The sequence below is a fragment of the Dromiciops gliroides genome, chromosome 3 (genome assembly GCF_019393635.1).
Source record: "Dromiciops gliroides isolate mDroGli1 chromosome 3, mDroGli1.pri, whole genome shotgun sequence".
Classification (NCBI taxonomy): Eukaryota; Metazoa; Chordata; class Mammalia; order Microbiotheria; family Microbiotheriidae; genus Dromiciops; species Dromiciops gliroides.
In genome coordinates this window covers 337,298,970-337,311,026 of record NC_057863.1, presented here as the reverse complement: position 1 = coordinate 337,311,026, position 12,057 = coordinate 337,298,970, and the positions used below count along the sequence as shown (strand labels likewise).

The 12,057-nt window shown below is 42.6% G+C and overlaps 1 protein-coding gene across 13 annotated transcripts in view; it reads right to left on the bottom strand.

Annotated features, from left to right (window-relative positions):
• Window positions 1-12,057, bottom strand: part of KALRN (kalirin RhoGEF kinase) — a 991,119-nt gene that overhangs the window by 73,042 nt on the left and 906,020 nt on the right. For all 13 annotated transcript variants that reach the window (XM_043992602.1, XM_043992601.1, XM_043992603.1 and 10 more), the window contains 3 exons: window positions 8,316-8,501; window positions 4,930-5,101; window positions 249-490 (listed from right to left, as the gene is read on the bottom strand). In XM_043992602.1, coding sequence (XP_043848537.1) covers window positions 249-490; window positions 4,930-5,101; window positions 8,316-8,501 — 600 coding nt within the window. The remainder of the gene's footprint in view (window positions 1-248; window positions 491-4,929; window positions 5,102-8,315; window positions 8,502-12,057) is intronic.

The window sequence follows — 12,057 nt, the reverse complement described above, 5'->3', positions numbered from 1 at the left end:
AATCCAGGGCCAGTGCCCTAACCACTGCGCCACCTAGCTGCCCCTATCACAACATTTTTAAAAACCAAGTTCCCAGACCCCAGGTTAAGAAACTTTGATCTGGTCCAATCTCCCCACTTTCCAGTTAAGGAAGTTGAGAATTAATTGTTTTGAACTCCCAAATGAGCTTAATACCTGTTAGAAAACCTCCTGGGAGCCTTTCGAAAGCACTCTCTGAAGCAATGGAGTGCGATTGTAAGCCTACATACCTTGCTGGGCTCATACTTGTCCCCGGGCTGGTGGTAGTCAAACCCTGGACTGCCATTGGAGGTAGATATCTTCAGGGGTGGCAGTGATGGGTTACGGCTGGAGCCCTTTGGGGGCTTTTCAGCCCCCACAGAGACAGCAGAGTAGGGCCTGGGGCTGGCCTGGGGCACGCGGGGAGGCTGGGTCCTCATGACGGCCGTGCTCCGCTGCTCTTTCCGCTGGTACTCAATGGGTGACTGTAGCGCTGTAGGAGAAGAGAGTCAATTACCAATTCCTCAACTTGTGTGCCCTCCCCCTTCCAACATATGAGTGAGAGGTGTGTGCAGGAGATGAAGAAGCTGGGGAGGACACCTGCCCTAAAGGGGCTTACAATGATCTTCTCTCCCCTGAACCATTGTAAGGGACAAGGAACAGACTATGGGCGTTCAGGTGAAAGAATGAGAGCATGCTAGGTCTTCGCCTATCAGGAACTCCTGCTCAGATAGGACCGGATGACCTCCGAGGTCCTTCCCCACCCTAGGCATAGGCAGCACATTTCATTAGGGTCTGTACCTAGGGAAATTTGCCCTTTTTAAGGTGGGCATTTATTGAATCCTCCATCATAAAGGTCATCGTTTTTATACACACATTGTACTTTAGAAATACAAACTTTATACAGGTTTCCTTTTAGTGAAATCCTTTCCCTCCACTAAAGAGCAATCACTTCAAACATAGCTTAGCTAAAAAAGCACCCCTCAAACTGGACCCTGCTCCTCTAGCCCTTCACTTTGCCACAAAGGGCCAGCAGTGGAGTTAAAGGATTGGTGGCTAGAGGTATAGTCTTTTAGAATGTAAAATAATTTTATTTTTTGGTCTTTCTTACACATACCAACTAAAGTCTCTGGCCTGAGACTTGGAAAATAAAGTGGCCAGAAGTAAAAATGAAAAAGTGGGGAGGGAAGGAGGAAGAGAATTTGGGACAAAGTTTAAAAAAAAATGATGTCAAAATTTGTTTTTACATGTAATTTGGAAAAATAAAATTCTAATTAAAGAATTTTTTAAAAAAGGCTACTTGATTCTCCCCTGATCCAGATTGCAGTTGCAAATGACTGAGATCCTGAGGTCCCACCTTAGTGGAAGAAGAAGAGATGACACCACAGAGAGGGTATGAAAGAGGTTGTCGAAGGGTGCTGGCCCAAAGACTGACCGGGTCACTAGCCTCCTTTTCCCTCTTGCACCAGAGAATGCAGGAGAAGTGATGGGGAAAACAAAGGCAGGAAGGTGGTTTCAGAGCCTGGGGTAGCTCCTCCCACTCCCCACAACAGGTTGTTGGCACACTCATGCTCCCAACTCTGCTATTATGATTTCTGGCTTAAGGGGTCACACGAGAAAAGGGATGAGCCCCCATGGAAGGCCTTGCAACCAGGCAGTAGTCACCAGCACTGAGGTCTGAACTGTGACTGGAAGAAAGCCATAAAGTCAAATTCCATTATAGCAAACTTCAAAAGTCTGTCCAAATGGCTTTGTTGTTATTGGAATGTCATTATCTTAAATGTCACTTGAAATAAGTGGGTCATCAGCCCTCTGCTGCTTGGAAACCTTTTGTTATAACAGATACACACACACACACATATACTTTAAAAAAAATCCTTTACAGTAATGATATCTGTAGTGCCAGGATTGGGAACCTCACCATATTCTTATCCCATTCAAGGTCTCTGGAGGGACAATAGGTTCTGTACTGTCTCCTGATATCCAAATAAAGAACACTGGGTTTTCACCACGTATCTCATTGGATATATACCAGAGATGGGGCTAGTCCTTACCAACAGGGAAAAACAAAGAAACAAAAAACATCCCACTTCTATCCCTTGACAGTGTGTGTATGGAACAAAGAAATAAGTTTATGTAAATGCTTACTATAGTTCAAAAAGACCTCATTAATCCAGTGTAATTGGGGGGATGCCAGTCAGAATCATTAAAAAGTCTGAATTTTTCATATAAAGAAATTTGGCTCTTTTTTTTTAAACTTTAAAATCCATATAGTAAAAAGAACTAATTGTCAGCAAGCTGACATGTGGCTAGGCCTGCTCTAATGAATCAATGGGGCTCATTTGTATTTGGAGGATAGGTGGTACATTTGCAAATGGAAACTGTTCAAGCGCTTCTACAAGTTGAGTTATGGTTGGCTGTTTTTCTTGGCCCAAGGGAGGGATTCAGTCTGGAGGTGGGGAGTGGAGTAGGAAAATGCCTGTGATGTAAAGGCAAGAGGCATCAATAAAATATATTTTTTAAAAAGTTGAAACCTCTGTTTTAAAGTATCCCCTTGAGTCTTTCAATACTAGTGGTTTTCTTGGTATGTTTCAGCACAACCTGCATCTGAATCATTGTTAGATTCCCAATTCAATATGGGCTTTGATGAGGTTCCACTGGCTGTTAAAAATCACATGCTTTTACAGAAAACAATTCCTAAAAGAATCTGTTAATGATCTATATAATAATAATAATAATAATAAAAATAATAATAATATAAAATAGCTAGTATTTAAATAGGACCTACTATGTGCAGGCCACTGTGCTAATAAGCACTTCATCTCATTTGATCCTTACAACAACTCTGAGATAGGTGCTATCATTAACCCTTACAGTTGAGAAAACTGAGGTAGATGGAGTTTGAGTGACTTTACCAGCATCATCTAGCAGTTTCTGAGGCTGGGTTTTAATTTGGGGCTTCTCGACTCTGGGCTCAGCACTGTATCCACTGCTTTACATAGCTTCATTCAAAGTGATACATATTCTTATCAGTAGTCACTGTTTGTTAAGGGCAAGTCCTGCATTTGCTTATAGAACAATAGCATTTCTAGTCCAATCCCCTCATTTTACAGGTGAATAAGCTGAGGGGCAGGCAAGGGACAGGAATTGCCCAGAGTCAAGCAGTCTGAAGCATTTTGTGTTGGCTTCCTTTGTTTCCCCGGGAACACTTGATCCTTTGTTGATAGGAAGGCTGTTCTATAGGATGAAAAGCTCTCAACTCCCTACTTTTTTTGGGGGGGGGCAGGGTAATGAGGGTTAAGTGACTTGCCCAGGGTCACAAAGCTAGTAAGTGTTAAAGTGTCTGAGGACAGATTTGAACTCAGGTCCTCCTGAATACAGGGCCGGTGCTTTATCCACTGTGCCACCTAGCTGCCCCAACTTCCTCCTTTTTAAGTCAGTTGGAGAAAATATCAGAACTTAGCTCCCCACCCCAGTCTTTTCATACAGTATATGAAAAAGAAAAAAAACACATCCAAACCACATGAGTAGGACTCAGAAAATGTGAATTCCAGTCCTGACATTGGGTTGTGGGACCCTGGACAAGTTATTTTTCTGCCTAATGAGAAGATTGGATTAGAACATCTCTAGAGGGGCAACTAGGTGGTGCAATGGATAGAGCACCAGCCCTGGAGTCAGGAGGACCTGAGTTCAAATCCAGCCTCAGACACTTGACACTTACTAGCTGTGTGACCGTGGGCAAGTCACTTAACCCCCATTGCCCTGCAAAAAAACAAAACAAAACAAAAAACAACCATCTCTAGGGTCCTTTCCAAGTATCCAGAAAATGTTGTCTGTATCAGAGGGTGACTAAAATAACTCAGAGAATTTAAATGAAATGTGTTTTTCTGGAGAGTTTCATGAACTAATATGAGTTCAAGGCTGAAGGAGATCCAGAGATCATCTAGTCCAGGCCCATCATTTGACAGATGAGGAACTGAATTCAGAGAACAAAAGAGACCTTGCCAAGGGAACACAGCTAAGTGGTGACATGATTGAGGGTGGCATTCTCAGTCTTTGATACAGTGTATTTTCTTTGTTCTGTTGGGTGGAGAATGTTCTGAGGGGGTGTGGGGAGAGTGAGAGTCAATACTGAGTTTGGAGATTAAAGACCTGAGTTCAAGTCCTGCCTTTGCCATTTATTCATTGTGGGGAATCGGACAAGCTCAGAGTCTCTAGTGCCTCATCTGCAAAATGGGTAGATGCATTACCTACCTGGCAGAATTTCTGAGAGTATCAAATAAAATCATGTAAAGGCCAGCTGAGCACCTGTAAAGCATGATTTCTATCACCATTTCCAAGTGGCTACCTCCAGTCCAGAAGATTCCCTACTCTCATATCATTGCCTAAATTCTAATCTCCTGAGAGAAGTGAGTGAATGTGCAGGTGGTGAGAGACAGGTACGCCGATCAGAGGAATCTTTCTTCAAAAATGACTAGTCCTCTGCTGTCCAACCATCCTGCCATCCCAGCTGTTAAAAGTGCAGATAAATCCTAAAGTCCTAAACTCCTTGAGGATAAAATGTCCAGGACCAATATTGAACCTGTATCCCAGAGAATGGATAAGGAAACATACTTCCTTCTTCATGGAAGAGGTGTGAGGGACACTACTGGAATGTGTATATTGGAATAGTGTAGACATTGGCAAATACAGTCCCTATAGCAGACATTTGCTTAATTGTTTGTTTGTTTCTTAAGTTTAGGTTTTTTGGTCACAAGAAAGGGTAATGGTGGTGAATGGAAAACAACTGTGATATAACGACTAAAACACTTTTCAAAAACACATTAGAGTCTGGAATGTGCCATATACTGAAGGCAACCCAGTTTGGAAGAGGCTGGCATCTCTGGGTTCCCTCTGGAAATGAGCCTGCTAATCAGGAAGGGGCATACATACCATTTAAGAAATCTCGCTGTGTATCCAAGACTTGGTTGATGTCCTGAACCCAGGCTTGTTGGATATCTGCATTGGCTGCCTGTAGAACGACCCTCTCTGATGTTTCCCGGCTCATGAGGGCAAACTTACAGGGGTCATTGTCCACATTCTCCTCCAGGACAAGGTAGTTCATCTGGAACAGACCAAGGTTATCTTCTACATTGAGTAAATTTTTTTTAAGTTTTCTGGTGATATTGATTGTATTTACTTCTTCTTTTTTTTTTTTTTGGTGAGGCAATTGGGGTTAAGTGACTTGCCCAGTGTCACACAGCTAATAAGTGTCAAGTGTCTGAAGCCAGCTTTGAACTCAGGTCTCCTGACTCTAGGGCCAGTGCTCTATCTACTGTGCCACCTAGCTGCCCCTATTGATTGTATTTATCAGACTAGAAGTCACGACTTTTGGTTCTGGGAGTAGAAGTGGGGTGGAGAGAATTATAAACATGCTATCAATCTTTATTGTGTTAACACTATACTTTTTTACTTAATCCAAGTCCTGATTCAATCCTGGGATACTCCAGGGGCCGGTACTCATCCTAAGTCATTCTGTCTCACAAGAAATATTAGTCTTTACCTCTCCTGACTTTATCCCCATTCCATGGCCCAAAATTTTGAAATTAAAGTTTGATGCAACTATTTGGAACTATGTCCCCAAAGCTATTAAACTGTGCATACCCTTTGACCCAGTGACACCACTATATCTCAAAAAGATCAACAAAAGAGAAAAAACATATAAGTACACAAATATTTATAGCAACTCTTTTTATGGTCACAAAGAATTGGAAAATAAAGAGGTGCCCATAAATTGTTGAATGGATGAGCAAGTTGTAGTATAACAATGTGATAGAATACTATTGTGCTTAAGAAATGGTGAAGGGGATGTCTTCAGAGAAACCTGGGAAGACTTGTATGAACGGATACAAAATGAAGTGAGCAGAACAAGTCATACAGTAACAACTATGTTGTAAAGACAAACAACTTTGAAAAACTTAGGAACTTTGTTCAATAAAATGACTAACTATAACTCCAGAGGACTCATGATGAAACATGCTACCCACCTCCAGACAGAGAAGTCAGGGGACTCAGATTGAAGGGATAGACTGATTTTTGGTGGTGGTGTTTGGATATTGTTAACTATGGGAATTTCTTTCACTTCACTATATTCTGTGTGTGTATAATAGGTTATGTTTTTCCTGTTTTGTTTTTTTCCGGTGGGGAAAGGTAAGGTAAGAGGAACTGAAAATAAAATCAAATTGAATTTTAAAATTCAATGCAACTTTTAGCCTACAAAGTATAACACCTGGTACTTATTCTGCATAAGACATGTATACATCCAAAGACTGGCTATGTTAGGTTTTTATATTTGCATATCTTCTAAACAGAATACTTGACTATCATCCAACCCAATTTATATCAGGGAAGGTTGTGGGAGAGAAAAATGAACAAACACACATACTTATACAGACAAGTTCCAGAATCTAGAAAAAGTCCAAGTTATGTGAGAAAGGGTTTTCAGACATTATTAATCCTCTCCTCTGCAACCACATACAATAATGCCAAGCCTTGTTGAGAAAGAAATGTACATTCACTCCTGCAGGCTATGAATAAATATAGTCTTCAGCTCATTACAACAGATCTCATGGACTAGGAAGAACAATAGATGGGGGAAAGCAGCGTGATATAATGGAAAAGACCACTGGAATTGAGTGAATGGGTTCGGGGAAAAGGGGGAGGGAGCAGGCATTAATTAAGTACCTTCTATGTGCTAGGCACTTTACAAAGATTATCTCATTTGATTATCACAACAACCCTGAGAGGTAAGTGCTATCATTATTCTCATTTTACAATTGAGGAAACTGAGGCAGAGGTTAAGTGACTTGCCCAGGATATAATAGCTAGTAAACATCTGAGGCTCGATTTGCCTCCAGAGCCAGCACTCTATCCACTGTGCCATCTAGAATTCAAATATTAGCTCTATTTACTGGCAGTGTGACTTTGTGTGAGTCACTTACCCTCTTCAGGCTTCTGGCTTGGATTGGTTGGATAGCCTGAAAACTCTAGGCCATTGAGCTTGACTTAAATTCCTGGGGAAATTGTAGGAGAGATGACTGATAAAGGATCTCATACTATTATTTTTGTGAAGAAGATAGAAATGGACTGGATACAACTGGACAGATTTAGAACTGGGTGGGTGGTCAGCTTCCAAGTGTCAATGTCAAGCTGGATGATGTCTTCTGTGCTTGGCCCTATGTGGACAGTTTTATCAGTGACATGGATAAAAGGATAGATGTCATGTTCATCAGATTTATCACTGACTCCCATTTGGGAGGGCTAGCTAACACACTGGAGCTCAGACTGAGGGTCCCAACAGATTAGGGCAGGCTAAAGTACAGGTGCCAAACTCAAATAGACATGGGGGCCACTCAGTCATCCATAAGGACTTCTGCAAGCTGCATACTGACCTAGGGAAATCCACATATTCACATTATATACATTCTACTTTATTTTTATTTATTTTCTTCAATAGTTCCCAATTACATTTTAATCTAGGTTGGGCTGCATGTTCCACACCTCTGAGGCCAGAGCACTTGGGCTCAATCCAGTAAGATGAAATTCAGTAGGGATAAGTGTAAAATCTTATATCTGGGTAAAATAAAAGTCATCTTTAAGTACAAGATGATAGAGGCATGGCGAGACAGCAGTTTTCTTGCACAAGATTGAGGATTCTAGTGACCTTGAATGCTCAAGCAGTGGGGCATAGTAGACAAAAAAGGTAATATTATCTTAACCTGCATTAAGAGAGGTGTGTTGTTGAGTTGTTTCGGTCATGTTCCATTCTTTGTGACCCATTTAGGGTTTTCTTGGCAAAGATACTGGAATGGGTTGCCATTTCCTTCTCCAGTGGATTAGGGCAAACAGGAGGGTTAAGTGACTTGTCCAGGTTCACACAGATAGTAAGTGACTGAGGCCAGATATGAACTCAGGTCTTCCTGAATGGGTCCATTATGCCACCTCACTGCCCTGTTCTACCTTCCCACAAAAACTTCAGTCTGGGAGATGGTGGGTGACCCAAATGCTTGTCAAACCCATGTAAGAAACACAACTCACGGGGCAGCTAGGTGGTGCAGTAGATAAAGCACCGGCCCTGGATTCAGGAGGACCTGAGTTCAAATCTGGGCTCAGACACTTGACACTTACTGGCTGTGTGACCCTAGGCAAGTCACTTAACCCCAATTGCCTCACGAAAGAAAGAAAGAAGGAAAGAAGGAAAGAAAGAAAAAAAAAACACGACTCACTTCTCCCTCTCAGTCCCCTGGACTTTTGTCCAGTCCCATTGGGTTCCTCCTCACCTTGATGCTTCTTTTGAACATGTAGCCTGGTGTGAGAGAACCCTTCCTCAGAAGCTCACTGAAGATGACGATCTGTTCAAAAAGGAACACACGCCTCTCCTTGGTCCGGGACTGCATACCTGCATCCTGCTCAATCACGTAGAAGGTATCCTGCTGAAGCAGCTTTCCCTGCGCTGTCAGGGTGCCCTGCGGGGTGGAGAGAGAGAAGCCAAGGAGGAAGTGAGAGGGCATGGAAGGAGCCTCTGGCCCCACTCCCTCTGCTGACCACAAACACATAGGAACCGGACACAACAGACACCAGGTAGGTCCGGTAAGAGCATCCACCACTGCCTGTTCTGACATTGTCAATCCAATAATTCTACAAATATTAAGTACCTGTTATGAGGATCGTGTTAGCTACATCTTGTCTCTCTCCCACTATGGGAGAGATATAGGTCCTGCCCTCGTGGAGCTTATAGCCTTGTAGGCAGGTCTGTCTTGTGCAAAGATACCCAATGATAAAGAATCCACCAGAGAGGTGCAAAGCGTTCCATGAGTTTGGGGTGGAGGGCGCAGAGGTTGTTGACTAGGAAGATAATAAATACACCTATATGTAGCCTTTTTAGGTCTGCAATGTGATTCCCTCCCAACCACCTTGTTAGATCGGTAGGGCAACTATCATCAAACCTATTTTGTAGGTGGGGAAACTGAGGGTCTGAGATTATCTCCAATTTACTGTGTATACATACCATTTACATGTATTTCTCATGAGACTATGAACTCCTTGACAGAAGGGACTGGTGATACCTGTCTTTTTATCACCACTTCTTAGCAAGTGCCTGGTGCATAGCAGGTACTCATACAATGTTGGTGGATTTACTTTTTATACTCTTATTTTCAAGCTTCCCACTCTTCTCAATCAGCAGGTTTATGCCTAGGAGACCAAGCCTATTCCAGGTCTAGAAGGAACCCTGTGATCCGGGGGAAGCTCCTTTTGTAAAAGGAGAAAAAAGCCCTCTAGCCAAAGATCCCCTAAGTAATAATTTCATGTAGTTGGTGCATGAACCTTTTTGCCCTGTGGTTCAGATGTATGACAGTGGTGCCATATGACCATCTCCTCCTTACCCAAACCCAAACTCACTGCCCAAGTCATCCTTCCTTGGGGCTCTTGAGAATCCCCTGTACTACACTCCAATCTAAGCATCTTGCTGCCAAGGTCAGCACTCCCCAACGGGCTTCTCTCCAGTCTAGTAGCAAGTGAATATTAATTCTGTGGCCAGCTAGACAGAGATGCTTTATGAGTTATTATTATCATGTAAGATCCCAACCCAAAGGTTACATCAACAAAAACTCTAAGAAAACCAAAAGCTCCAGAGACAGGGGGGACAGAAACCTCTCCTGGCTCCTCAGAGGATTAGAAGGGCATCCTGGTACTTGGAATCAAGAAAATTCAGGCTCAAATCCTGCATCAGTTCTTATTAGCTGCATGATCTTATGCAAGTCACTTAAAATCTCGGGGCCTGAGTTTCTTCATCTGTAAAAGGAGGGGATTGAACTCCATGCACTCTTTTTTTTTTTTTTAAGTGAGGCAATTGGGGTTAAGTGACTTGCCCAAGGTCACACAGCTAGTAAGTGTTAAGTGTCTGAGGCCAGATTTGAACTCAGGTACTCCTGATTTCAGGGCCAGTGCTCTATCCACTGCACCACCTAGCTGTGCCCCCATGCACTTTTAAGTTTGCTTTGAGGTCCAGATCTCTGATCCTATCAACTGGAGGCAAGGCAAAGCAGGGGGTATGATGGGAAAAAATCGGGATATTAGATAGAAACCTTAAAAGCCACGGAGTCCTATCTTTTATTGGAAGGAAACAGACCCTGGTGGCTTACGTGACTGGCCAAGATCATATGGCTGAGTATTCAGAATTAGAGTCAGGGTTTAAATCTAGGCCCCCCGTGTCCAAATCCAGCATGCCTTCCATGGCACCTGCTGCTTTCTGTGACACCTGATTTCAAAAATAAATTTAGAGTCTTAGGTGTAGCCTTGAGGGATAGAGGTGTGTCTGTGCACACACAGGTGCCCACTCGCCCTCACACATTAATTCCTATGACACCTAACACAAGTTAGATGGCACAAATCAAATGGTTATTCATCCTGACCCATCTCTTCCCTGGGGTCTACTTCCTTCAAAGAACCATAATAATTTGGGCTGGAATGACTGAAACTATGGGCAAAGGGAGGTGGTAGTGTTTCTTCTCAAGATTGTTCAAAATAGCTCAAATTTAGAAAAGCTTTGGGGCTGCTGAGGAGGGGAAGTAGTGTGGGTGGCAAGGAGGAGAGAGAGGCAAAAGAGAAGAGTTGTGCCTCCTTCATTCTGGATAATGACCAATGAAAACTAAACCTGAACCCTATCAACCCAGGGGCATTTCTGTCTAATGGCATTGCTTTGGACTATGATCCAGTTCCACTGTGGAGAAGAATAGGGACCTAGCTCCAAATAAACACAAAACAACCTTCTGTTTCTATGGTGCTTTGTGGCTTATCAACAGCTTTGCACCCCAGGCCCTTGGCGGTAGGGTAAGTAAAAGGAAATGGGGTTCTATTCACAATCTTACAAAGCAAGGACCTAGAAAATTAAGAGGAAAGAAACATTGGACAAAATACCTGAAGCATGGATGAGAGATAAAGAACTGACATTCTAAATCTAAAAGGATGAATATCGTTTTGGGGGGAGGGGGACACTGTTCAAGTCTGTAATTTCATTGGTATGGGAAGCTCCCCCCCTTCCATGACAAATGAATGAGCGCAGATCTGTAATTCGGTCTTAGCAGGTTGTTTTGGTCACTGAAAGATTAAATAACTTACTCCTGGTCACAGTCAGAGAATTGTGGGACTTAAAGCCTGGTCTTTCTGATTCCAAGGCTGGCCATCCATCCACTAGGTCAAGCTGCCTCTCAGTGCTTACCTACAACACTCAAACACATATTCCCTGTAGACCTAGAGTCAAAGGATATGCATGGATGAAGATGCAAACCATTGTCCAGTTTGGTGTAGTTTCTAGAGCACTGAACTTGGAATCAGGAAGACCAGTTTGCTCACTTCAGATGCTTCCTGTGTGACCCTGGGCAAGTAATATATCCTTTGTGGGACTTGGTTTCTTCGCTGGTAAAATGAAGGGGGTTAGATTTAATGAGCTCTAGGGTCCCTTCTAGTCCTAAATCTAGGATCCCTATAGGAGGTGAAAAGATAATTATACAAACAATGATAGCTAGAATTTATATGGTGCTTTAAGGTCTGCAAAGCGCTTACAGATATATCACTTTATCTTCTCTACTGTCCTGGGAGATAAAGTACTATTATTATCTCCATTTTACAGATGAGGAAACTGAGGCAGATAGAAGCTAAGTGATTTGTCCAGGGTCACGCAGCTAGTAAAAGTCTGAGGTTGGATTTGAACTCTGGTGTTCTTGACTCCAGGTTCAGCTCTTTATCCACTATTCCATCTGTGTGACCTGGAGTAAATTATTTAATCCAGTGACCAAAGCCATCTTCTAAGACTAAGTTACAGAGCTGCGCTCATTCATTAGTGATGGAAGGAGCAGCAGGGGTATGGGAGGGAGATTCAGGACCATATCAATGAAATTATAGGCCTCAACACCTCCCCCCTAAAAATTATATTCATCCATATAGATTTATAATGTCAGTTCTTTAACATATACACTTCAAGTATTTTCCCCAATGTTTCTTTTCTTTTAATTTTCCAAGTCC